The sequence below is a fragment of the Xenopus laevis genome, chromosome 1L, assembly GCF_017654675.1.
Source record: "Xenopus laevis strain J_2021 chromosome 1L, Xenopus_laevis_v10.1, whole genome shotgun sequence".
Taxonomy (NCBI): domain Eukaryota; kingdom Metazoa; phylum Chordata; class Amphibia; order Anura; family Pipidae; genus Xenopus; species Xenopus laevis.
This window is the reverse complement of record NC_054371.1, coordinates 119709374-119736917: the sequence shown is the minus strand read 5'-3', so window position 1 is coordinate 119736917 and position 27544 is coordinate 119709374. Positions and strand designations below refer to the sequence as shown.

Below are 27544 nucleotides of genomic sequence, written 5' to 3'. Positions count from 1 at the left end.
AATAAATAATGGAAAGTAATTGAAAAAAAGTCTATTTCTGGGGAACAATCTAAAAATAACTGAATTGAAAAAATAGAGTCTAATAGAGTCTATGGGAGTTGTCCTTTCCATTATTCTGAGCTTTCTAGGTAATAGGTTTCCGGATTACGGATCCCATACCTGTACTTACTTTTTGACATGTGTTGATGGTGTAGCTCTGTCTAGTGCTTGCTAATGCAGAGCGCTTTAGTTACAGTAAGTGCAGGGTAACTCTCACCCACCAAAGAGCAGCATTTCACTAAATGTATAATATAATATTAGCATGAAAATATAACAAGCTGAAACTTTTAACACATAAACAAAAACTAAGATAAAGCTGTAACAGTTGATAGAACTTTAATATGACAATAATTCTGTTTACATAGAAGCACAAAGACCACAAGGGTGGTGGGGTTCCCTTACATATTTCATTTCTAGGTACATGGGAGGAAAAGGGGGAAGACAGCAAGTTACAAACAATGCTCAATGCCAAGTACATTAGGAAGGTTTGGTCCCTGTACAGAAGTAAAATATAACCAGATTTTGCAAACAGAGGCTCTCTGAGTAAAGATTAAAATGCTGAAAGGGTGTTTTTGTGCTTTATTTTCAGTGAACCAATGGAGACTGCTTAAGGGTGATCAAAACGGAGCGCATGCGGGAAACGTCTTTCGTCTGTTTACTGGACTTGGGGTTGAAGTCACATAGACGAGCAACGCGCTCCCATTCTGTCCCTGGGCTGGTCTCTTCAACATCACTCACGAAAGCCTCTTCAGCAGCCCTGAAACATAGCAGAGGTATTCTTAATTACACAAGTCAGTGCAAAAACAACATTCCATCATTTTTTACATTAGTTTTATCACAGTGGGGCTCATTTATCAACACTGGGCGATTTTCCCATGGGCAGTAAACTATAGCAACCAATCTGAGTGGCTTTCTTTATCCATCTGCTGGTAGAACAATGAATGCAACTATTTGATTGGTTGCCATGGGTTACTGCCCAGTGTTGATAAATGACCCCCAGTTTGTGGCTTTGTCTACTAGAATATAGATAGAATAGAGGGACCAAAATGTAGACTAAATAAAAAAGTGGTTGATTTTTTTTATTTTTGTGTATATACAGTATAGTGTGTGCAACATACTATTATTCAAAAGTGCTCCCAAGAAGAGTGACATTTTCCCCATGGTTCTGCAGAATAGTTTGCGTTTACAATTGAATTCTCATACTTATATTTCCAATAATGAATACAAAGATGATCCTGTTTAAGACACATCAAGAAGGAATTGATCAGTATAAAAATAAAACTGGGTAAATAGACTGTGCAAAATAAAAAATGTTTCTAATATAGTTAGTTAGCCAAAAACGTAATGTATAAAGGCTGGAGTGACTGGATGTCTAACATAATAGCCAGAACACTACTTCCTGCTTTGCAGCTCTCTTGGTTTACACTGATTAGTTTCCAGTGACTTGGGCAGGGGGGCACATGGTCCATAACTGTTGCTTTTAAATCTGAGCTGAATGCTGAGGATCAATTGCAAACTCACAGTTATGTCCCATGAGGCCCCCCTTCAAGTCGCTGACTAGCTCAGAGTTAGAGAGCTGAAAAGCAGGAAGTTGTGTTCTGGCAATTATGTTACACATCCAGTCACTCCAGCCTTTATACATTACATTTTTGGCTAACTAACTATATTAGAAACATTTTTTATTTTGCACATACTTTAGCCCTTGTGTTCCAGTCTCTCATTCAAACCGCTACCTGGTTGCTAGATAAGGTAATCATGAACAAAGCAACCACATAGCTGCTGAAATACTAGAAAGCCATATAACGGAAAAGGAAGACCAATTGCAGATTGACCAAGAATATCAATGTTTACATTGTAAGTTAAATTAAAAAAATAAATAAATAAAAGGGGGGGAGGACCGTGGGTTAGCAAGCCTGTGGGTTCACATTAAGCCTGCCTTGGGTACCGAGAGATGCTTCCTTATTATTTACTCCACCCACAGTTGATTAATTCTCGATATTCTCAAGAATCTATACATCTTTTTTCTTTTGTGTGTTGTGTTCTTGTTCTTAATACAATATTATGTTAGAGAATTGCTAGAAAGTGATTGGATGTTCTGAAAAATTGGAAACATTTAAAAAAAGATTTTAAAATAAATAAATGTTTAATTTAAAGGTGAACCCCTTTAATACCTGCAACTGCCTGACTGAAATATACATACAACTTAAATGTTCATACATTGGTCAAAATCTCATAAGATTACATCCAACTCTTGAAATCCTTTAACATGATTCCCTAAAAGGGTTGTTCAATTTTAAAATAATTTGTAGATGCAGAAAGTGATATTCTAAGACAATTTGCAATTGGTTTTATTTTTTTTTTTGATTTGTGGTTTTTGATTTATTGAGCTTTTTAATCAGCAGTTCTCCAGTTTGCAATTTCAGCAATCTGGTTGCTAGGATCAAAGTTATCCTAGCAACCATGCATTGATCTGAATAAGAGACTGGAATATGAATAGGAGAGGCCTGACTGGAAAGATGTAATAAAAAGCAATAACAATACATTTGTAGACTTACAGAGCATGTGCTTTTTTTTTTTTTTAGATGGGGTCAGTGACCCCCCCATTTGAAAGATGGAAAGAGTCAGAAGAACAAGGCAAAGAATTCAAAAACTATAAAAAAGAAAAATGAAGACCCGATGAAAAGTTGCTTAGAAACATACTAAATGTTAATTTAAAGGTGAACCACCAGTGGATATAAAAAAAATGTAAAGAAAGAAAATATGGGTATACAGTCCCTTTAAATCTTATTCAAAGGGGGATAGAGCTTTTTCTGTTATAGAACACTTATTATGCATCATTGTTTCTACTTGAGTAAAGCAGAAATCATGAGCTTTGGATAAACGAACCCCCAACATGTACTCCTAGAAACAACTGTCCTAAAAACCGGGACGTTTGAAAATGCTTTTACTTTCTATTTCTCTTTGGTTCTAGTTATTTCTAGAGATAGAGGACAAAGATTTTTTCCTGATTAAAACAACTTCAGCATAAGTCTTGCTCACTGCACTCATATTGAACAAAGTTCAAAAGGGGAATTGTCCCTTTAATGCGAGACCCCATCGCAATCATTGGGGATGCTTTGTATAACTGCTGGGATTTTACGGAGGCTGTGGATTTAGATTGGATTGGATTTAGAAATCTGAAGAATAATCTGCCCATGGGGGGAATGCAGCTGACAGAAATGCATTAGAATATATAAAATTTAGGGGGGGAAAATATATACAAACATAAGTGTTATTACTTCCGTGATTATTTATAGAAACAGTAGTAACTATAAATCTCCTTGGAAGGTGTCACCTATGCTGTACAATGTACACCTATATAAACTATATTTCAGCAACCAAAAAAAGGGGACGGTGCTCCGGATCGAAAAGCAGGTTTACTGCAAGCTCCTGCGGATCGCAGTTGCTTTATGCGTTTTTGGGAATAAATCTATTGGCAGCATTTAGGATTCCTCTGTATCCTCCAGGCCATCACAGAACAACCTACTGTTACAGGAAAACTATTAGAGTAATTGTACCAGGGCACGGTCACTGCTTTCAATGCCCCCCAAAAGAGTTCAATACCACCCCATTGTACAAGATTCAGTCTACAAGCGTCCATTGGGTTTTTGTGATTTTACAGCATCATCTGACAAACACTGCAATTTCCATGCAAATAATGCTTTTATTGGCCTATCAGAAAACTCCCTGCAGCAATGATTGGGTGAGTTTCTGTGAATCAGCTCACCTAAGGGATCCCTAGCCTGACATATATACAGTATATACCTGGACAGGGAGCTGGGTTTTTCAGGTGCATGTACTGGATTAGTTTTTGGATTTAACCAACAGAACCAGACTGTATTATGCAAATTCAAATGAGTAAAAGCTTTGCACTGAGCTACGCAGGAGCTAAAAATCACCATTGCAAAGGATTGTTTGGATTTGGCCAAATACTAACACAAAAGTAAATAAAATTTCTGGTACATATCAGAATTCCGAAACAAAGTCTGCATTAAGTACAACTATGAACGCCGAATTTAGGATTTTTATTTTTTCATCATAAGTAAATCAAGTTTAATTTGGATTTTCTCACAGACAAAACTATTTGGATGTTCGAATATCCCTCAGAATGGGAAATAAAATAAATGATAAAATCAGCTATCTATAGCATTCTAGTTGAGGCCTGCTAAGGGAGAAGAAGCAGCAGTAGATGGGGTATAAGAGCAGTATGAATGAATGTACAAAGCAGTGCATATAGGATGAATAAAGGGTAAGTTAGTACAAAACAGCACTATAGACAGTTCACTACGACACTAGCACTAATCATGGGACAGACAGGGTTAGAGGGCCAGTGAAGAGTTTACTTAACTGTTCTAGGCTGTAGCAAGGATGATTTATGTTTGTGCTTATAGGTGAAGAAGGAAAAAAAGAAGAGAAAAGTGTAAGTCAGATATAGAAAATGGAAATGAACATAATGTAGATGATATGCAGGACATGCACTAGTTGACATTTAGCACGCATGCTGGAATGATATTTTCCTATTAGAATAATGGTGCATAAAACGATAGCAGGGCTATGTCCAACTGAAGCCCAATATACAAAGTTTTTAATAAATGTATTGTGTCTATAATGGTAGAAAAAGTGGTTTCTGGAGCTTCCTACTGCCTCAGGTGAGTTAAGTAGGAGGAGAAAGAAAGGCTCACTTTATAGGTCCTTACGGACATTCGTTCAAGTGGGAGGAGCAAAAATATGCGCCACATGTCAGTTAGCCTCTCATTAGGCTGGTAGGAATATAACCAACAGCACTGACTGTTTTGGTTTCAGGCCCTTCTACGCCAGTGGAAAACATGATGTCAGAGAAAATTGCCTGTGTGCCATTAGCCCAAGTCTTTATTGTAGTTTAAAAAAAAAAAAAAACCCAGAGACAATTTGTTATGGATACCATAAGGCAAAACGTATTTTCCCATGAGTGATTTATTCTATTTTGAAAAGCACGAATGCCTATAGCTACTTCAAACGTAAAGAGTAAAACTGTATTACATATACTTTTAAAGGAGAACTAATGCTTAAGTAAAGAAGTAGGCTAGAAATGTTGTACATTATGTTTTGGGCTTCTGTACAAGGCAATCACAACCCTTTAGCAGTAAAGATCTTTGCCTCTGAAGATGCCCCAGTAGCTCCCCATCTTCTTTTCTGCTGATTCACTGCACATGATCTGTGCTGCTGTCAGTAACTGTGCTTATAGACCAACTCCAAATATACAGTATACTAGTGATGTGCGGTAGGCCCAATACCGCGGGTAAACCCCACAACTCCCTTTTGCCGCACCACCCGGAAATGCTGCCTTCCGACTCTTGCCCCGCCCCTTTTATGACATCATCAGTGACGCGGTGCAGGCCTTAAAATGGAAGCTGGAAGTCCGGCTTGGGTGGGTTAGGATGGCTGACCCGCACATCCCTACAGTACACATAGAACAGAAATGTCACAATATAAGGCTTATTAGTAATTAATACAGATAATTACTACATGGCAGCTCAGAAACCAGTACAACTAGCATGAGAATTTAATGATCAGCCATGTAACATCAGCTTATGTTACAGGCCAACCTCATTTTTGGCTTGATAATTTGTGATGACCCTTAAGCTAAGCTTCTCAAAGCTGCTCAGAGCCCACTGAGCATGTGAGTGTCACAGACACTTTCCAAGATGGTGACCCCCCCCTGTGAAAAGTTTGAAGTCCTGGATCATTGCTGTTATTGACAAGCTGAAACTTCAGGCTGGTGTAATAATTCACTATATAAAATATGGCATTTTTAGGGTTTAGTTCTCCTTTAAGTGCAGATAAATGGAGCTGGGGAAGGGAGTGGATCTGCTTCTCTCAGCCACATGCACCAACCATTAAGGGAATGTTCTCCTTTAAAACACTAAGAAAATAAATAGATTTACCTGTTTAAATATTAGAAATGTGTCTTCATTAACAAAAGTTAACTCAGCAAGTGGCAGATTTAGGGGGAAATCAAGCCGGTAATTAGTCATGCCACCCAGCACTTACAGGGTTATGCTGAAAAGGAACTTTTATCAAGGAGTACTGGCAAATATAGCCAGCCTAGGTTTGGTACTGTTTAAAGTACGTCAAGATCTTGTGGAGGTAGCTACATAGTAAGTACAACAGTAGATCTGCTATGGTATGTACTGAACCCTAATTTGCATATTCAGATCAGGATAAGGAATGGTTAAAGGAACCTTGATTGTGTGACAAAAAGTCACATAATTTTAAATATTCAGTTTAGCCAGACACTTGGATTTGGGCAATTCCTGCTGAAAGTGGCTAAATCCTGAACCCAATCCTGGATTTGGTGCATCCCTAATAACAACTGATTGCGGTCTGCTGCTCTTCATCGGGTGTCTAGTTGTCTCTGCAGAGCACAGCTGGAACAAAGGCGGACAAAGAACATGCTCCCAACCAAATGCAGATAAGGACATCCAATATCTTTGACTAAATGACCTTTTACAGTAGCTAAACCAGAATACATTAAAAAAATGATATTATGTGCACACGCACAGAAGGGAGAGGCAAATGTTTGCTTTCTGTGCCTTTAGGACAAATGTTATGTACAATATCACTGTGCCAAATGCCACAAATCAAGACAGAAAATGGTAAATACCATACAAAACTACTGGGGGGTGTCTTGAAAGTTAACCAGAATATAAAAAAAATTATAAAATTAATGTAACCTTTAAATAAACTGCAAATTCCTGCAGTACTTCTTGTAGGGGTGAGGAAAAGAGCACAAAAATTCTAGTGCTTAGGAGATTATTAGACTGGAGGCAACAAAACTCCCCTATGGGTTTCAATAGCCATTGACTCGACCTACATGTGCACTCACAGGTCAAGTGGCTTTAAGAGGCAGTCCAGTTGGCTACCAGTGATTCCTAGCATTAGGTTTCCAGCATGCACCACAGCCCTTCGGCTCAGACTAATATTGAGCTAAAAAATGGTACTAAAAGTAGCCCCAATAATGTTGAACTATCAATAGCACGAACCAGTTCTACGTGATTCTGTAGTCTATATAAAAGGTAATGTTTCACATTTGCTAGATTGGTACATTAAGTCTGAACTAAAAGAAGAGAATCCACCACAGGATATAATGCAGATTGAAAAAGTCAGTTTTGGATTTTGCCATCCGAAGCTGTATATTCAGAGAGAAGTTCATTTGAACTTCAACTTCCAGACCTTCAGCTTTTAATGGAAGCAGGTGGAAGGAATGCAACATCTTAAAGGAAAACTATACCCCCAAAATGAATACTTAAGCAACAGATAGTTTATATCAAATTGAATGACATATTAAAGAATCTTACCAAACCGGAATATATATTTACATAAATATTGCCCTTTTACATCTCTTGCCTTGAACCACCATTTTGTGACTCTATCTGTGCTGCCTCAGAGATCACCTGACCAGAAATACTACAACTCTAACTGTAACAGGAAGAAGTGAGGAAGCAAAAGGCAGAACTCTGTCTGTTAATTGGCTCATGTGACCTTACATGTGGTTTGTATGTGTACACAGTGAATCTTATGATCTCGGGGGCGGCCCTTATTTTTTAAAATGGCAATTTTCTATTTATGATTACCCAATGGCACATACTACTTAAAAAGTATATTATTATGATAATGGTTCATTTACATGAAGCAGGGTTTTACACATGAGCTGTTTTACTCAGTATCTTTTAATAGAGACCTACATTGTTTGGGGGGTATAGTTTTCCTTTAAGGACCAACAAACGGCTTGATTATGAGAGTAGGGAACAAAGAGAGCATAAGGCTGATGTCAGTATACTCCGGAGAACTGAGAAACACAGTGGTATGAAATATATATATGTAAATAGGTCATATTTTTAAAAATAAGACTAAAATATCACAGCATACTTTTCTGTGTTTACACAAGTCTCATCTAGACCTATAACTGACCAGCAATGAATTATTCCAATGACCAAATCCATTGAAGGATGACAAATTTACTAATGATCAAAAGAGAAAAAAGCTGGACATATGCATATATATAAAACAGTGATTTGGCCCATCCCAACAAAGTCGATAGTTCGACTTTTTAGAAAATCAGCGAGATATCCATTGGGTGGGTTTAAAAATTCAGATAAGGCTGTATCAACAAGTTTATGTGTTCTCTTGGAGTGTCTCAATTGATCCGAGTCAGAACCACTTGTTGGCCTACAGACAAACAAATAGATCATTCTGGTTTGGCCATACACATAGGTGGACAAATTGGCAAAGATCAATTTGTTTGGTGACCTTGCCAAATGAGCAGATCAATTTGCATATAGCCAGCTTAAAAGGATCTTGTACAGCTACCAGGGTTTGTATAAGTCACATATAGTACTAATGTCCATATACTGTGCTTTAGGAGTCACATAAGTATGTTCCTTACTGACTACTGTATATATTTTTCAAAGACTTTCACAGCAATAAAGTAATTCAATTTCCATATGAAATTCAGTGTTCCGGTGACATGAAACTGTGAAGCAGGGTGTGTTTTGTTACTTTTGTTGTTCCATCAGACTGAGCTAAAGGAGGTTTATTATGACAGAATGTCTTTATAAACTCTTCTTAGTGTGTGATGCATACACAGTAACACTAACAGCTTCCACTGTTTATTTATATATGTGCTAGCCTGATCCTATGATCAGCTTCTGATGAAACGCATTAAGCTGTTCCCCTGCCTGCTCGCATGGTGTGTTTTAACTATGAACAATAAAGTTTCTTCATTTTAACGTTTGGTTTCCCTGGTTCCTGTTTGATGATGCCGTCCACACAATCAAGCTTGCATTGCATTCTCACTTCCGCAGCCAGAGCGGCTTTGGATGGATCTATCTGATTACAGGCCCAGCATTCTCTCTCCCATTTGCAGCGACAGCGGTTTCCCACATACCCCTGATCCTATGATTTACAGGTCCCTGGGGAATGGACTGTAGTCAGTGAAACACTTTTTTGGTGGGAACTTAGTTTATCAAGTGTTTAACATTAGTATTAAGGTCAGATTTGTTGCTGAAGGTGGTTCACTGCAGTTGTGCTACATACCCATACAATTCAATTGAAATTGCCATGCTCCCACACTCATCAAAGCCTATTCTTTTACAGCAATATTAATGTTATCACTGCATGTTAGTGGAGTATACTATACATCTTATTACACGTGTTACTATTTTCCACGAGTAACCAAATAAAATATTCTGAGTAACATTTATATTGATCAAACATTTAAATCATAGTAAATATTTGTTTCCCCAACGTAATTTACAGTATTCCCGCATCCTCTTAATAAATATCATAGCCTAAAATGAACCATTGTTCCCAGAACATTACGTCAAAATGCTCTCCAATGGAGGATAAGTAATTGTGCAACATACACATAACCAATCACGTCAGCGAAGGGTTGTTTGTAGAAAGCTTCATCTGCCACTCTACAGACAGACAGAAATCCAAAAAGAGGGCAAGCAGGCAAGAAAAAGAGAGAAATAAGAAAGAATTGAAGAGAGCACTGGAAAAATAGTTGTAACTAGACAAAGGCACAGAGAAGATTTAGCAGTTCAAGCATACACAGCATTGATAGAATGTCTGGTTAAGTCCATTTACAATAAGCAGTGATCTCAATCATAATGTTGCAAAATATCATTACAGGTATGGAACCGGTTATCCACAATGCTCGGGACCTGAGGTTTTCCAGATAAGGGATCTTTGCATAATTTGGATCTTCATACCTTAAGTCTACTAGAAAATCATGTAAACATTCAATAAACCCAATAGGCTGGTTTTGCTTCAAATAAGGATTAATTATATTTTAGTTTGGATCAAGTACAAAGCACTGTTTTATTATTACAGAGAAAAAGGAAATCATTTTTACAAATTTGGATTATTTGAATATAATGGAGCCTATGGGAGATGGCCTTTCCTTAATTCACAACTTTCTGGATTACCGTTTTTGGATAACAGATCCCATATCTGTATAAACATTTAACAATACAGGGCATGACACAGATAGGTTCGGGTTCTGAATCGACATATGCATGTAGAGAAATCACTAGTCAGTATGTCTGAGAATATGGTTACATAAAGATGGCTAAATTGTCTGTTTAGGCCCTCCGCATGTGCCGACACTACCCATAAATCGGATTATTTCAGAAATTAGTTCTAACAAATGAACATTTAGTGTGGCCAGCCTTGGAATTCTTTTTAAACAAATAAGCCTGGGATGCAGAGAGGGAAGGGATTTAAGTACAACATTAGACAGAAAACATATTCTGAAACGAATTTTGAACTTATTACATATCAAAATAAAGGTAATGGAACATGTAATGGGCACGAGATTGACACTAATAGCGCATATGAGTATTGTGCCCTCAAGTATTGTTGATAAACTAGTTTTTCTCACAAATATAACGACTCTAGGCCGTAAGTCATAATTAGCATAAACAATTTTAAAGACCTCTTCTGTTATGATTTTTTAAATATTAACTAATTTTGTCATATTTTAAAGGAAAATAAGAGCTGCCTTTGTATGTTCATTTAAATAGGTGGCTAGATGTAAATTCTGACTCAGGACTCGACCATTTTTGTCAGTTTGCATTTTAATAAGAATAAGCAAACTGAAATAAAGGAGTGCTGCTAATGTTAATGTTATTTTACCGATTGTTTGCTTTAGTCTTCTGTAACAGTTCATCCTGCCTGGCATACCACTCCTCCAGTTCCTTGCTGGCTTTCTCCTTCCATTCAGACTCTTGCTTTTTCGAGTTTGCATCTGGAAGCACCAAGGAAAAGCACAAATGATCAGTTTGTAAGTCAGAAGTTTAAGGCAAATGCCACTGTAAGTCGAAACACCAACGGTGGAACTAAGAGATGATCAGTCAGAAATGTTTAAATGAGTTTATTTATGAGCAGAGGTCTGCCAGTCATAGCAAAATGTGCCTCGGGTACCATGGTTCCCAGTGGCCTGAGGTGTCTGAGCATTGCAGTGTTCCACCAGGTTACCATGGAGGACAAAACATTATGTATATGCATACCGTTTATTTACCCCCACCCATGAATTATAAAAAAAAAAAGTGACCAGTTTGCAGCTTACATTCTTTCAAATCTGTATCTTTTTTGCATATAGCCATGAATATCATATTCATTCGTCTATAATCAAATTGCCATTTAGATTCAGGAGTGCAACACTGTTAACCCACCTAACATTTCTAGACGGCTTCTCTGCTCTTCCCTCCACTTGCGAATGCTCTCTGGCTCAGCTTGTAGGCGGTCAGCGTGTGAAATGGCTGCATAGCCATCTGTTGGTCCATTTGTCTCCTGAAAATAAGCACAGATTTCTATCACTTACTGGCTTCCAATTGATTGGGGGGGGGGGCAAAAGATTTCATAGAAGAATAAAAGCAGCATATCAAATGCATATAACAAGTGGTAAAAACGTCAGACTTGGAAGCTTTAGATTCCATTTCAGTACTATGTTTTTATGATATCGGGCAAACCCAAATAATCTCTTTGTCCACAACCAGCAAATTTTGCAAACTGGGGGATTTGTGGTTTTTGAAAAATCAGACTTTGACTACTTCTACAGTACTTCAACAGTCATCACAGCAAGCAGAGCAAAGAAAAAAAATACAGCTACTGTTTTCATTAGCAGTTACATCTATAAATAACCTGAAATTCCTGAAAAACTGAAACTTGTGAATTCTGGAAAGTCATTTAGACATTACATTCATTATGTAGCTAGGACCTGCAGCCAGCACTGTATATAACAACAAAAGAGAGATAGCTACTACTATAAATGGGTGGTTCACCTTTTTGTATGTTATAGAATGGCCAATTCTAAGCAACATTCCAATTGGTCTTCATTAGTTATTTTTTTTATAGTTTCTGAATCATCTGGTGAGTTGTGCTTGGCAATCTAAGTATTGGGAACGGAGCCTTGTCAGATGTCCAAGGAGAAGCAGAAGGGGAGGCTTCATGCCGGTAGTCAAGTGTTGGATTGGTGTACCTGGGGCCCATCAGTGAACCTCACCCTAGGGGCCCACACAACACATTAGCTCACTTGTTGCCACAAGCCCCCGTAGATTTCTCTCCCCCCTCCCCTTACTATGTACACAGACAAGCGGGGATGTCTCAACAAAATATTGCCCAGTGCTAAAATTTACATCAAAGTGTTTCACATTTAAGTTAACTTGTAGTATGTTATAGAATGGTCAATTCTAAGCAACTTTTCAATTGGTCTTACTTGTTTGGATGGTTCTTTGTCCAATATGACTACCTTGTGCTGCCCAATATCGGGCTGAGGGTCAAACAATCGGATCATTACATGGGGCAGTGCAGGCAGTCAGGAGAGGACTGCAACCTCTCGAGGATTTTAAAACTTGTCCAACAGACATCTCAGACATTTTCGGCCAGATATCCATAGGTTAGGCCACCTGACAAGGCCCATACATGAGTTGATGATCTGAAGGGGCTGAATTGGCAGCTTAAATTTGCTCACATATGGCCATCTTAATTTAAAGGTGGTCATACACAATAAGACTCGCCAAACGAGTGGATACTTCACCAATATGCCCACCAACGGGGCGATATTGGGTTGATGTTCGGACTTAGGGCCAAGCGATCGGATTATACAACGGAAATGGGCGCCTATGGATTGTAGGACTGCATCAACTATCCAATGCAGTTCTCATTTGCAGGAAAAATCCGAGAAACCAGTCGGACGCCCCACACACGGGCAGATAAGCTGACAAATTGGTCTAAAGGACAGATATCGGCAGCTTTAATCTGCCCGTGTATGGCCACCTTAAGAAAGTGGTTTGGAGGGGTGCTTTGCAACCTGCTTTAGGACTATAAAACACATTGCTTTTTGCCTAAGGCTATGGACACACAGGCTGTTGTCAGTAGCTGTTTTCAGCCTGCATATTTGGGCTGACCTCAGCCTGTGTGTGGAGCTGGGGCACTGAGCAGATCTGCTTCTCTCAGTCTGCAAAATTAAGCAGGCTAACAGCCGCTGATCAGCCACTGACAACAGCCTGTGTGCCCACAGTCTAAGTGAAATGCGGATTTATTTACTAGTTTAAATTATCAATAGGGTTTTAACTCAAGTATAGAAGGGAGTTTCAGGCACTTTGAATGCCAGGTTTTTAGTAACCCAAAAACAGTCCTAAAGTACCCAAAAGTGCCCAATGTACCATTACCATTAAGAACAGAGAATTCATAAATGATGGTAATGACATATATATCTATATGCTAGACCTCTATAGTGTGAACACAATATCTGTGTATGGCCAGCTTAAATAAGATATTGCTTTCGCCTACATGAACACACACTGTTTTGATGACAGCATTTAAAGGCACTTTGTGGCCACAACCAGTGGCTCTGGCTGGATGAAAATGCATGGACACTAATTAGCAATTTCTACATTTATGATTTACAATGAGCAACTAAAGAACCAAACCAAGCACATATACATGTAAATCAGACTTTTATGCAACCTTCATCAGATAAGGTGGAGGCTGTGAAGTTCCAAAATGAAAAGAACCCTTATGAAAGCTATACCTTAAATACATGATTTTCAACAGTCCCTTTCTTTAAAACATCTGCACAATTACTCCCCCGTTGTACTTCAAGCACAACCTATGAGAAGATTGTTTCTCTCATTCATCCTCCGCCAATGTGAACATTCTCAAGATCCATTAGCAGAGTAATATGTAGTCTTCAAGAACATCTAATGCAGTCCTTGAATATTGTCTGCCCACCATTTCCTCCTTCTAAGATTTACCGAAGCAGTGATTACCATCAAAATAGTTTTTATTTCATACACAAAAAGCATTGTAAGAAATGTTACATTTCAAGACACATAGGCATGCTTTTTTCAGCAAAATAAAAAGGTTTCATTTACCTGATAAAAGTCCCCATTCATAACAGTATCTGAAAGAGAAATATAAAGTATTGTAATTATACAAGAGATTGACACCACCCAATTTTAACGAGAGCCTGCTTAAAGAAAATTGAAAATATGAACAAAGGGAAGTGGCAGTTTTAAGAATAACTTGAAAAGTCAGTACAATCACATGGAGAGATTTGCAATGTTCTATCCACCCAGCGATTTATTGCTTAGAGGGACAGGGAGCCCATCCCATTCAAAGTGAATGGGAAACCCCAAAATGACACCTTGTCCTGTTTAAAAAAAAAACCGTAACACAAAAGTGTTTAAAAATAATGAAAATATCATGTAGTGTTGCCCTGCACTGGTAAAACTGATCGGTTTGCTTCAGAAACACTACTATAGTTTATAAACCCAAGCTGCTGTGTAGCAATGGTGGAAATTGTAAAAAGGCTATATGGCACAGGTTAAAGAGTGGAAAATAGATAACACCATTATGTTCTACAGAGCTTATCTGCTGTGTAACCTGAGCCTTTTCTCCTTTGAATGGCTGACCCCATTGCTACAGAGCAGCTTATTTATATAAAGAATGGAAGTGTTTCTAAAGCAAACTATGTGCGAACAAGCCCGGTACTCACAGGACGGGCAGGTTCGGGGAAACCTCACACTTCCTTCACAGGGTGTTTTCGGGTTGAGCTTCTCTCCCCACTCGCCACCTTCAAATACCGTCTTCCGCCCCTTTTGTGACATCATTGGCAGGTCTATAAAAGGAACCCAGAAGTCGGATGCGGATTGTGGGAGGACGGGTCCGGGTCGGGTTTTACCCAACATGCACATCACTAAAGCAAACACACCAGTTTTTACCAGTGCATTGCAGGGCAACACTGCATTATATTTGTATTACTTTAAAACACTTTCATTTTTTGATGCTACTGTTTCTTTTAATGACAGTGGAGCATCATTCAAAAAGCCTGCATCCATTTCCCATTCACTTTGAATGGTAAGAGATCTGCCCACTCCCTCTGAGCGATACATCACTGGAAAAACAAAACACTGAAAATCTCCCTGTGTTAAATTCTATGGCTAATTCAGGTTAGCCATTTTGCAAGCCTCAAATGTCTGGCAGCCTACCAGTTGGGTTTGCTTACATTTGGCAACTTATGGATATGTGACCTGATTAACGTCAATTGATTTTTTTTGGTCACCTGTCACAAATAAATATTGATTGATTTTTTTGGTCACCTGTCACAAATAAATAAAGGACAGCACAAACCTGTTTTAGAGTTAAAAACCTTGCCAACAGAGTATTTTAAAAATGATGGGGCTGATATTCTATTGCTTCGAAAATTTAACCAAGTATTTTAAATAAAATCCGAATTGGGGAACAAGGATTTGAGCAGGTGTTAATGCTCAGCACTGGTACATGTGATGTTTGCTTCAGAAGTCATCACTTCTCACTGCTTTATTTATAGTGCTTCTGTGTAACCCTTTATCTATGGATTAAGGATGACACAAAAGAACTTATTCCATGAAGAATGAGTTGATCTCTACAAGATAAGTAAAATGATCAGATCAGGTACTGAATCTTAAAGGTATTGTCATGATTTTTAAGGCGCGGTTTTTATTACTAAATTACACTATGTACATTTCAAATAATTCATTCTACCATTTAAAATTCTACCATTTTTTTTTTTTTTTACAATATTGGTGTGTAGGCAGCCATCTCAAGTCATTGTGTCTGATCTCAAAAAGAGCCAACACTTCACAATGGAACTGCTTTCAGATTTTCTCCTACTTAATCAAACTGGAGTAGTCGTGGGTAGACTTGGGTGTTTTACTACCGAGTACCACTCTAGCTGGGCCATGGGAGCATTTTCAGCAATGCAGATGTCTTGGAGCTGTTATCTTGCTACCTTGGGGGCGATCCTGGCCCCTCCACCAGCATTTTTGCTGCCCCTGGTACCTAGTGAGGCGCTGCCGCCTGAGACGACAGCCTCAACTTGCCTCATTGGCGAAGCACCCCTGCTTGCCATTGTTGAGTTGATAGGCTATGGGGGGGGGGGGTTATATCACTCCAAACTAGTGATGTGCGGGCCGATCCGAGGCCCGCGGGTCGGACGGGTTTGGGCCGACCCCTGGACAAAATGCGCAGATCGTGGGCAGGTGCGGGTGGAGCTCTTCTGCTCTCCCCGTCCGCGACCTAGTACTGCTGGCGCCAGAATTTATAGACTTCTGCCTGTCCCGCCTCTTTTGTGACGTCACTGCGGGGCAGGCACGGGTCTATAAATAAAGGGGAGCAGCGGGCCCGGTCGGATGTGGGTAGGGAGCGGGCGGTTTAGGGTCAGGAGCGGGTCGAGGAAATTCTCGACCCGCACATCACTACTCCAAACTGTATCGCAGAAGCAAAGAGTGACTGAAGTAAATCAGAGCACAAGTCACATGACTGAGGGCACCTGGGAAACTAAGAACACATCTAGCCCTTTGTCAAATTGAAAAATTAAATATACAAAAAAAAAAAAAAATCTGGTTGCTCTCTTGAAAAACAGATTTCAATGCAGGATTCTGCTGGAGGAGTACTATTAACTGATGCATGACATAATCCCTTTAAGCACAGCCATAGTAAGGAAAGGTAAATTTAGAACAACCTTATTTTTCCCCATACACTGATCTAAACACTAGGTTTCGATCAGTCAGAGAGACTGTAATCTGTTGGGATCAAAATCGGTCTGCAAAAACTGCTAATCAAGAAACCCCGCACAAAAGAATAGTTAAAAAATTCAGCCATGATCACATTGCTTCTGCATACAGTTAAAAGTATATCCAGATTAACCCCTTAATTGCCATAGATTTAAAATGCTTTATGTCTCATCTGGGTTAGATGCAGAGAACTATCTGTAAAAGTCATCAATCTGCATCCATTCATTCTTAAAATCCATGACAATTAGCACATGAATGCTCAAGAGATCTCTACTGAGACCCAATCATCCCAGCAGCCAACAGAAACAGCAGCTACACTCTAAGGATGCAAGAAAGCCGTGACAGTAAGGGGCAGATTTACTAAGCTCGAGTGAATAGTTCCAATCCAAAAATATTCGAATTTCAAAGTAATTTTTTGGCTACATCGACCATCGAATTGGTCAAATTTGATCGAATTCGATCAAATCGAACGATTCGAAGTAAAAATCGTTCGACCATTCGATAATCGAAGTACTGTCTCTTTAAAAAAATCATTCGACTCAATACTTCACCAAATAAAAGCTACCAAATTGAATGTAGATAGGTTTTGGGCACTTTTTATGATCGAAGAAAAATAATTTGATCGATGGCTTAAAATTCTCTTTAAACAAATAAGCCTGGGATATGGAGAGGGAAGGGATTCAAGTACAACATTAGACAGATAACATATTCTGAAACGAACACCCACAAGTCTTGAACTTTGCTACCGAATTGAATGTTAGCCAATGGGGACATTGTAGATAGGTTTTGGGCAGTTTTTATGATCGAATAAAAATCATTCGGTTGATCGCTTAAAATCGTTCAATCGAACTTTTTGCACTAAAATCCTTCGAATTCGATTTTCGAAGGATTTTACTTTGAGGGTTGAATTCGAGGGTTTTTTAAACCTCGAAATTCGACCCCTGATAAATCTGCCCCTAAATGTAGGCAAAGGTTTTAAATGTGAAACATATCAAATTCGAAGGATTTTAGTGCAAAAGGTTCGATCGAACGATGGAATCCTTAGAATCTAACGATTTTAAGCGACCGATCGAATGATTTTTATTCGATCATAAAAAGTGCCCAAAACCTATCTACAATGTCCCCATAGACTAATATGCAACTCGGTAGCTTTTATTTGGAGAAGTATTGAGTCAAAGGATTTTTTTTAAAGAGACAGTACTTTGATTATTGATTGGACGATTTTTACTTTCGAATCGTTCGATTCGATCATTGGAATCGATCGAATTTGACCAATTCGAGCTTAGTTAATCTGCCCCTAAGTGTGATGCTACAAAATTTGATCACATGACAATAGTCTTTTGTTTTTATACATCTCCATGCGACAATCGATGAGAAATAAAAGTCTCTGTTTTGTCAGATGAAAATATAGCAAGCAATGTTCCCAACAGTTGTGCTGTGATGGATGGGGAATCTTTCATGCAGATTTCTTTTTCTACACATTTTGCCATATTTAACTAGTAGGATACCACCTATCAATGCATCAATGTGAAGTAAAATATTCTGTAGTTCTGCCCTAAAAGTGCTTTAAAATTGCTGCAGTTTGCAACTCCCATTTCCAGTTTGTGTTGCCAAGCAAAATTTCTTTAGGAAGGAAACAGAAAAATGGCTTAGTCAGTAACCTGCACACAAAAGTGGTGAGGCTAAACATTGGGGGGGGGAGGAGTGGGGACAATTTTAATGATTGATAGAGGAAATTCCTGTGGATAACCATAGTAAGTAGAAAACAAATGCAGATGCAGCAAATACCTGAGCTACAGGATGAACTTTGAATTAAAAAGGGTCTTGTTGAAAAGGGTGGAAGGGTCTTGATCATACAAGAACTTTAATATGGTTAAAAAAACCGAAAACATTCCTCAACAAAGCTTGGTTGCTTCGTTGCCAGTTGAAAATTACCTAGGGGAGAATATATCTTGTGTGCCACCCTTCATTGCCTGTCAGTACTTTCCAATAACGTTTTTTTAACGAAAGCAACTACTACTAAAAATATAGTACAGCTTTGAAATACATTAACACACTGGCCACTAATTGGATATAGCCTCATTTCTTACATAAGATATTCTTCAAGACATTTTGAAGTCACACTATTTAAATACATATTTATTTGTTTTAGACCAAAGAAAGACCTTCCTTTAGGCACATAACATTCATGGTGATCCTGCCTGTAGGATGGCTGAATGTTTAGTGTCTCCAGGAAAGTCCAACCTGGGACTGAAACAGCAACAAACCATCATGTAACGGTGACCCCCTAAAGAATCTTTTCTCTAGAATACTGTGCAGACCTTTGGGACATGCAGTGAAGCAACTGGGTCATTATTACATGTCTTTGTGAGAGAGATCATTACACTCACACGAGTGTTAAGTGTGTTAAGGAGACTTAAATGCCATTTTTGAAACACAAGTACAGCTACAGACACAAATCTGACAACAATCCATACCCTAAATGCTGGACTGTAGTTTTAATGGAGCACCCAGTTTGTATTGCTCAAATGTCAAATTTGTCTAAGGTTACTCAACTTTAATTTTTAATGTCTTGGCTACGCACTCGGCTAGCTACTCGTGTGCATGAGGCAAAAACTGGTGAGGCTGAAGATGCAAGATACTGGAAGGAACAAAAATGACGAAAAACGCCAAAACCTAAAACCAGGGAATAGCACCCATAGGGATAAAGAGAAATTGGTTAGTCAAAATAAAAAAAGAAGTGTAAAATTTAGGATAATTACAGGGGAGTAAATGTGGTGTTTAACTATATTATAGGTAAAGGTCCTAATGGAATGAATGCATTTGTTTGGAACTGCTAGCAGACCTTTTTAAGGACAAAGGAAGGGGTGGGAGATGTTTATTTGCAGTCTCAAAAAGAGAGCAAGAAGTCTCAGTGGCTGTAGGATTCTAGATATTTATTCACCAGGCTGATACAAAGAGTACTTCTGTGTTGAAGGCTTTAATTTTCTAGAGTGGGCAACTAGGACAGTGTTCCATTACAACTGTACAGGAAATACCTGTCAACCAAGACTAGGATCATATGTCAGACTCACAGTACATACAGCGGAGAACCTAACAATTTGTTTACTAGCTATTTCGGCATATATTTTCTAATCACCATTTAAAAGCTAGTCCTGTAAAATGATGATAAACTATATATGCAGTAGCCAAAAAGATAATTTCCTTTAATTAAAATAAGAATAAACCCAACTTGACCCCTGAATGGTGTAGCAGCCTATAGCTGGATTTTATAGAGCCGCCCCACAATTTCTCATATGACCTGTCTTCAGCCCCAATGAATCAGTACATCGTCTACAAAAGAAAACAAGCTGCGGTGGTAGAAACACAAACCTATTTGTGGATGCTGTAAAATAAAAACATGAATACTATGTGTGAGAGAAGTGAGTGCGATTTCACTTCAAAGGTCTCCTGTTAAAGGGAATGAGGTTTCAGATACAGTAATCGTTATGAGATGTTTTGACTTCAGAAATGGCAGGCAGTAGGGTCTCCATCAGAATAATACAGGCAGTGCAATTGTAGGGAGGCAGCTATTATACTCTGAAAACAGAGTACTCCTTATAGCAGCAGCAGGAAAAGGTGGGTTGAAAGGCTAGTAAAGGCACACAGCCAGCACCCATGTGAGGCTCAAGGGTTGATACCTCTGCTCAGGTTAAGAATTTGCTGTTACGTCAGTGTATGAAGCGGCACCAGACAGAATGTGTATGTTGTCCCCTATTAGATGGTACAGTCCATGATAAAAATAGAGATGAGTGCTTATTCAGCGCACAAACCCCTAGCCATTCCCCTTGTCTTACCTGAGGCCCCATCCCCTGCTTGTAGTGACATTGGTAGCTCCCCACTGTCTAGGATGCTAAAACCTTCGTCATTTTCAATGCCGGCAATTTCACTCTCCTGCTGTGCCAGGAAAGCGGCGGCTGGGTCCTCTTCAGCCGATACCCCGTTACCTACAGAGCCGAACACGTCAAACTCAGCCATGGTCCCGAAGCGGAAATGAGAGTTAAAGCGAGCGAGTCTGGTCCTAGAAACACACGCTGTCACAGGACAACCCAGCCAAAGGCAACCCGCTTAAGCCGGTGATTACCGATGAGAGAGCACAGGACGTGACGCACTCGTTAGAAGGAGCGCACTGTGACAAAGGCGGAAGCCGCTCCAGTCGGATAAGTCAGCTGATTCTCTGTAATATGGTAGAAGCTAGTTTAGCGAGTTTCCGTGGGTCTGGTCTGGTGGATTGTGGGGGAAGGGATGCTAGGTGGATGGGTGTGTATTCAATTGACCTTTCTTCCTGCATTTCTTACCAAATCCGTTTTATGCTTACTGTTTGCTAGAGCACTCACTGTATGGAACAGTTTTGCTACAGCCTACAGGACGCCAGCCATCAAAAGCTGAGATGGCGGTCGACAAAACGCTCAGAATTGCCTGCTTTGGTGTGCAATGTCGCAAGGAAAGTTGTAGCAGGCCCGAACAGTTTTATTGCGAGTGAGATTAGACCTAAAAATAAAACATTTGCCAAAGGTGGTCAAGAAATGCTATTAGAGGAAAGAACCAACAGAACTCAGTCCAACTTACATCAGACACATGCTGATTATAAATAGTGAATAAAGTCCCCCCTCTTGTAAAATATAAGGATATTATAAGTTACAGAGGAGTTTCTATATTCTATACCATATAAAAACAGGAGGCTGAAGGCAGAGTGTTTTTATACAGGTCATGGAACTCTGAGGTAACCTAATATCCTCATATCTTGTTATAATACACAAATTTCAGTGAGTCATGTGACAGAAATGACATCAGAATTCACCGTTTATAACTGATGACATCAGAACTCACAGTTTATAAGGATATCATTTACAAGATATTCATGGCTTTTGTGTATTATATATACATACACAGAGCAATGAAAAGTGAAGAGCTGTGCTCTGGCTGCTTGGAGATATGTTCACACTTCACATATCTAAAAGAGAACTCCTACAATATCTCCCAATGGAGGTGGAATGCCTACCATGCCTGAAGCTGGGATGGATTTAAGATGGTATTTCATAATTTATGTTTATTTAAGTTAGCCAATAACTGGTATCATTTACTTGGCCTTTTTAGGATTTAGAAATACATGAAACTGACACATTTAAAATAAAAAAAAGCAACCTATCTTGATGGAACCTTGCTCCTTATATATTTCTTTCTTAACAGAGAATTTGTGCCAAATAAAAAAAATGTTGATGTCTTTGATCAAGAATTTTTTTAAACATTTTTTTACCTGATTTAATACTAATATGACATCTTAATTTTCATGACAGGTTCTGTTGTCTAACTTAGCTTGGTTAATTATAAGTTTTGTTCTTGCAATATTGCTTCTTGAAGGAATTGATTGGATTTTCCAGGAATCATTAAAGGTTATAAAATCATTTTACAGGGCTACACTTTTGATGATTTTTTTTTTTTTACTTTTAAAGGACAACTTTAGAAGTAAAGACTGTACAAATGAAGTGATCTATGCTACTAGGTAAATTCTCGTGTTTAGTAACGGTATAATCTTTTTTTTGTTTTTTATTCTGTCCTACCCTCCACACCTCTGATTACATTTAGTACGACGAGCTTAGACTCCTGGGCAGGGCCGCCATCAGGGGGTACAGCTGGGCCTGAAGGGGGTCCCCTTTTCAAATTAGCCTGCCCCCCTTAACAGGGCCGAAGTTCATGTGCAGCCAAAGACCCAAAGCTGCTGCTCATTAGTGATGTGCGGGCCGGCCCGATACCCGCGGGTCTGGCTGGTTCAGCCCGACCTCACACTTGCAGATGGCCCGCGTTGAGCTCTTCTTCCTGCTCTTCCCGCCTGCCACCAGGTTGGCGCGAGTCTATGAAAGGAACCCGGAAGTCTCGGGTGGAGGGAGGGTGGGTTAGGGTCGGGTAAAACCCAACTACTGCTCATGCTGCTCACTTCTCGCTCGCTAAGCTCTGTGCGGCGAGTACATTGAGTACATTCTCTACAGTTCTTCCGGTGCTGCTGCTGATACGGAGGCTGATGTGGGAGTGGAGGAGATAGAGGAGGAAACGAACAGACGCTTTTAATCCTGTGACTCAAGAATGAGCTGTGGAGAAGAGGCAGCTTCTGTAACATTGGCACTGGGAGCCTCTCTTTCCAGCCTGTATTTTTCTAATTATCTTAGCACCAGCCAAGTGTCGCTGTCATTTTATATTAGCAGGTCTGTTGATACGTGATTATTTGGCAGATGCAAATCATTCTAGTGCTCATGTTGCTTGCTTATTCTATAAATTAACAAAAAGGTTTCAATTTTGTAATAGAACCATAAGCAGCATTACTAAAGAAATAAGCCTAGCTTCAAAGGTCAGTTAAAGGGGTTGTTCACCTTTAAATTAACTTAGTATGATGAAGAAAGTGATATATTCTGAGACAATTTGCAATTGTTTTTTTATTATTTGTGGTTTTTGAGTTATTTAGCTTTTTATTCAGTAGCTCTCCAGTTTGCCATTTCTGTAATCTGGTTGCTATGGTCTAAATTACCCTAGCAACCATGCTTTGATTTAAATAAGAGACTGTAGTATGAATAGGGCAGGACCGAATAGAAAGATGAGTAATAACAAGTAGCAATAACAATAAACTTGTAGCCAACAAGTTATTTGTTTTTAAATGGGGTCAGTGACCCCCATTTGAAAGCTGGAAAGAGTCAGTAGAAAAACACAAATAATTCAAAAACGATAAATAATGAAGACCAGTTGAAAAGTTGCTTAGAATTGTCCATTCTATAACATACTAAAAGTTAACCTAAAGGTGAACCATCCCTTTAAGGTGAGAAAGGGGGAAATATGTATTTGATGCCCTAGAAGATATTAAGCATGACAGAATTACTGGCACTCTGATGTAATGCTATAGCTATACTCATTTCATGAGCTATGGGGGTTCTGACCAAAGGTTGGACCTTCCAGGTGGGCCCCGTACAAAAGATGGACCTTAAAGAGATACTGACACCAGTCATAATATTGTCTTTGCAAAAAGACCCAAAGCCACAGAAGACCCAAAGTTGATGTCCTGAAGCCTGAAAGACAGGAAGCTACGAAAGGAAACCAGAGAAGTTCCACTGAACACCAATGTTTTATTTTGTTGAACCCCTGGCCACCAATGTTTTTTTTAAATATTCTATGGGTCCCCAGACCACCAATGTTTTTTTTTTAAATTTTAAAGGAGGCCCTGGCACCAAGGTTTTTTTAACTTTTAGGAGGGGCCCTGGCCACCAAGGTTTTTTTTAAAAACTTTTATATAGGACCCTGGCGGCAAATTTTTTTAATTTAAATTATAAGGGGGCCCTGACCAACAATGTAGTCTTTTGAATTTAAAGAGCTAGTTTACCTTCCTGACACATTTTAAAGGAAAACTATACCCCCAAAATGAACAATTAAGCAACATATAGTTTACATCATATTATTTGGCATATTAAAGAATCTTACCAAACTGGTCTATATATAAAAGTAAATCTTGCCTTTTTACATCTCTTGCCTTGAACCACCATTTCGTGATGGTCTGTGTGCTGCCTCAGAGATCAGCTGACCAGAAATACTACAGCTCTAACTGTAACAGGAAGAAGCGATGAAGCAAAAGACAGACTAAACTGTCTGTTAATTGGCTCATGTGACCTAACATGTATAGTTTGTTGATATGTTTGTGTGCACAGTGAATCGTACAATCCCAGAGGGCGGCCCTTATTTTTTCAAATAGCAATTTTCTATTTATGATTACCCATTGGCACATACTACTAGAAAAGTATATTATTATGAAAATGGTTTATTTACATGAAGCAGAGTTTTACAGATGAACTGTTTTATGCAATATCTTTTTATAGAGACCTACATTGTTTGGGGGGTATAGTTTTCCTTTAAGTTCAACTGTTAACAGAAAGTACACCAGCAAATGTCTTTCCTTATTATTTACTATTTACGTGCAATTATTAAGCACCAACATATTCTGAAGCACTGCTTAATATGGGTATACAAGAGCCAGGGCCGCCATTAGAAATCATGGGCCCCATACAACAAAATTTTCTGGACCCCAATCTCCACCCCAGATTTCGCCTATACTACAGTTAAAAGACCACACAGACATCAGCGCTAAAAATGGTAAACCCCCCCCCCCACACATACACGTTATAAAAAGCCATTGATGGTCAGGGCCTCCTTATAAGTTAAAAAATATATTGTGGAACCAGGGTCCTCCATGAAAGTTTTAAAAAAAAAAAATTGGTAACCAAGGCACCCCTATAAGTTAAAAAAAAAAAACATTGGCGCCAGGGCCCCCCATAAGTTAAAAAGAAACGTTGGCACCAGGACCCCCCATAAAAGTATTTTCAAAAAACATTCGAGCCAGGGCCCCCCTCTTACAAGCTAAAAAGAAACATTGGGGCCCCAGAGAATATTTTAAAAAAAACATTGGTGGCAGTGGCCTATATAGGGTTGCCACCCGGCCGGTAAATTTGTAATACAATTAAAAGGAGCCCTCGGCATGCCCCCAATCCCCTGGAACTCACCTTTTACCATGGTGCTGCCCCGCCCCTTTTGATGTCACGGCCCGCCCCTTTGTGTTCCCACCCCCACCAGCCGGTAAAGCAGTTTAAAAAAGGTGGCAACCCTAGGCCTATAGAGTATTAAAATAATACATTCAACTCCTTTTGTGGCTTCAGGTTTTTTCTCTGCTTTGGGACTTCAGTGGTTCGGGACAGCATTGGCCCTGTCAAGGGGGGCCTGGTTATTTCGAAAGGCCTGGGCCCAGTACAACAATACCCCAGGCCTTTCGAAACGCCAACTACAGTTTGAGAATATAAATGTATATTTCACACTAAAAGTTACTTTTAAGGTGAGTATGCTTTTCAAAGGCAAGAAAAGCTCATAAAGTTTGGAGGGTGACAGTTTGTAAGAAAACACCCTGGAGACCCTCATTGCTAAACTGCAAGCTCTGATTTGTGCCCCTCTTCCTTAAAAACATCATACCATATTGTCTGTTGGTTCTTGCTAGGGATGCACCGAATCCAGGATTCGGTTTGGGATTCGGACAGGAATCAGACTTTTTCAGCACTATTCGGATTTGGCCAATCGAACTGAATCCAAATCCTAATTTGTATATGCAAATTAAGGGCAGGGAGGGATGGAAATCACATGACTTTTTGTCACAAAACAAAGAAGTAAAAAAATATTTTCCCCTTCCCATCCTTAATTTGCACATGCAAATTAGGATTTGTATTCGGCCGAATCTTTTGTGAAGGATTCGGGGGTTTGGCCAAATCAAAATAGTAAATTTGGTGCATCCCTAGTTCTTGTAGAGTAATACTCCATGCTGGGTTCTCATGTACTGCACATGTAGTCCTGTGCTACATGCTCTGATGTGGGTTGGACTAGCCTGGGCTTAATGTGGCCTGTGAGATGCAAGGGGAATTACAATCTTGTAGTCCAAAAAATCTAGATATTTACATATTATACTCTTGTTATATATCTTTCAGTAAAATGCATGATATGGTTAAATTGCACATGGTTATAAAAGGTTATTGTATATTTGAGATAATTACATTATTAAAACTACAAGTTTGCCTTGAAGCAGATGCACTGTGGCAAATAAAAAAGATGCCAGCCTCACCCAGAGAGAAATTAATAGTCTGATCTGCCTTAGGCCTTCGGAAAGTGATGTCCAAAGGCTATGGGAAGCCACCCATTTATTTCTCCACGTTGGTTCTAGCTGCACCTTAGAATGATTTTATAACATAATTAACCATTATTAATTTGCAAACCACCACTGGAAAGATGGCTTTATAACATAATTAACCATTATTAATTTGCAAACTACCACTGGAAAGAGAGATATGTAAACAGTTCAAATGAGCACTTTTCTTTATAGTTACACCTATATGTTATATTACAGAGCAAATTGACTAGATCACAGATTTACTTTGGTTGATCTCTTCCATTATTCCATTTGCTCAGTTTCTGGTAGCACAGAATCGGTGGGTGACAAAATAACATCTGAAATATCAATAAATATTTCTTCAGTTAAAGGCAGATAAACCACGTAGCACATTTGAAATGACTGATTTAAATATAATAATATTGCAAAACATTGTGTCTGAAGTAATGGCTGGAAGTTTATTTGAGAACAGCCAAACTGCCTGACCATGCTATATGTAAAGCATTTCTGCTCATATAAAATTTTGTGTAAAAACTCATAATATAGTACTTCAACCCACCTATGTCTCTGCCCAAAGCTTTTTTGTGCTTATACTGTAGATATTATGAAATTAGTGGGATATCCGTGTCTAAGCTACATGCTTATGTTTGCACAAAAATTATTACCAGTTGTTGAATGTACACCAATTTTGCTTAGACCTATCCATTTTGCAATCACACTTTTTTATTGTAAACAAAACAGTTAAAAGATTTGCACACATAGCTTAAAAAGAATTAAAGCAACATCGAAATACACCATGGCTTCCCTCTGGTGCACTAGAGAGCATTTAATCAGAACCAGTGGAATAGCTCCATCTGGTGTCTGAAAGAATAAGTGTTACTTTACCTTTTCATTTTTTTAAAGGTATAACAAAAATAGCAGAATTTTCGTATATTTTTAAAGCCAACCTTAAACAATCCATTTATTTGTCTTAGAAATAAACTGCAGTTACTTGAGCTGGATTTATCTTTTCAGGCTCCGTCAGTAGTGATATTCAACCTGCTGCCCTCCAACAGCTATCACAGAACTCCTGTATACAGAGCACTGTAGTATACAATTCTGCCAGAGGCAATAGGGTGATTGCTCAAGAGTCTGTGCATAACAG

At 38.9% G+C, this 27544-nt stretch overlaps 1 protein-coding gene across 3 annotated transcripts; it reads right to left on the bottom strand.

The window, feature by feature from the left end:
- Positions 1-358: 358 nt before the first annotated feature.
- On the bottom strand, positions 359-20920 carry clta.L (clathrin light chain A L homeolog). 3 transcript variants are annotated; one of them, XM_041583324.1, is made up of 7 exons: positions 20519-20920; positions 14001-14029; positions 11298-11415; positions 10759-10870; positions 9483-9536; positions 4427-4462; positions 359-796 (listed from the first exon to the last, which is right to left on the bottom strand). In XM_041583324.1, exons 1-7 carry the CDS (start codon positions 20697-20699, stop codon positions 625-627), a joined length of 702 nt encoding a protein of 233 aa, XP_041439258.1. In that variant the 5' UTR covers positions 20700-20920; the 3' UTR covers positions 359-624.
- Between the last annotated feature and the right edge of the window lie 6624 nt (positions 20921-27544).

Excerpts from the sequence above, each read along its gene's own strand:
- clta.L (XM_041583324.1), bottom strand. The coding sequence starts at position 20,699 with ATGGCTGAGTTTGACGTGTTCGGCTCTGTAGGTAACGGGGTATCGGCT. Across the intron at positions 9,537-10,758 it reads AAGACTAAAGCAAACAATCG|AGTGGCAGATGAAGCTTTCT; the intron begins GTAAAATAACAT and ends GTCTGTCTGTAG. Across the intron at positions 4,463-9,482 it reads GCTGACGTGATTGGTTATGT|CACAAACATAAATCATCCTT; the intron begins GTATGTTGCACA and ends TTCACCTATAAG.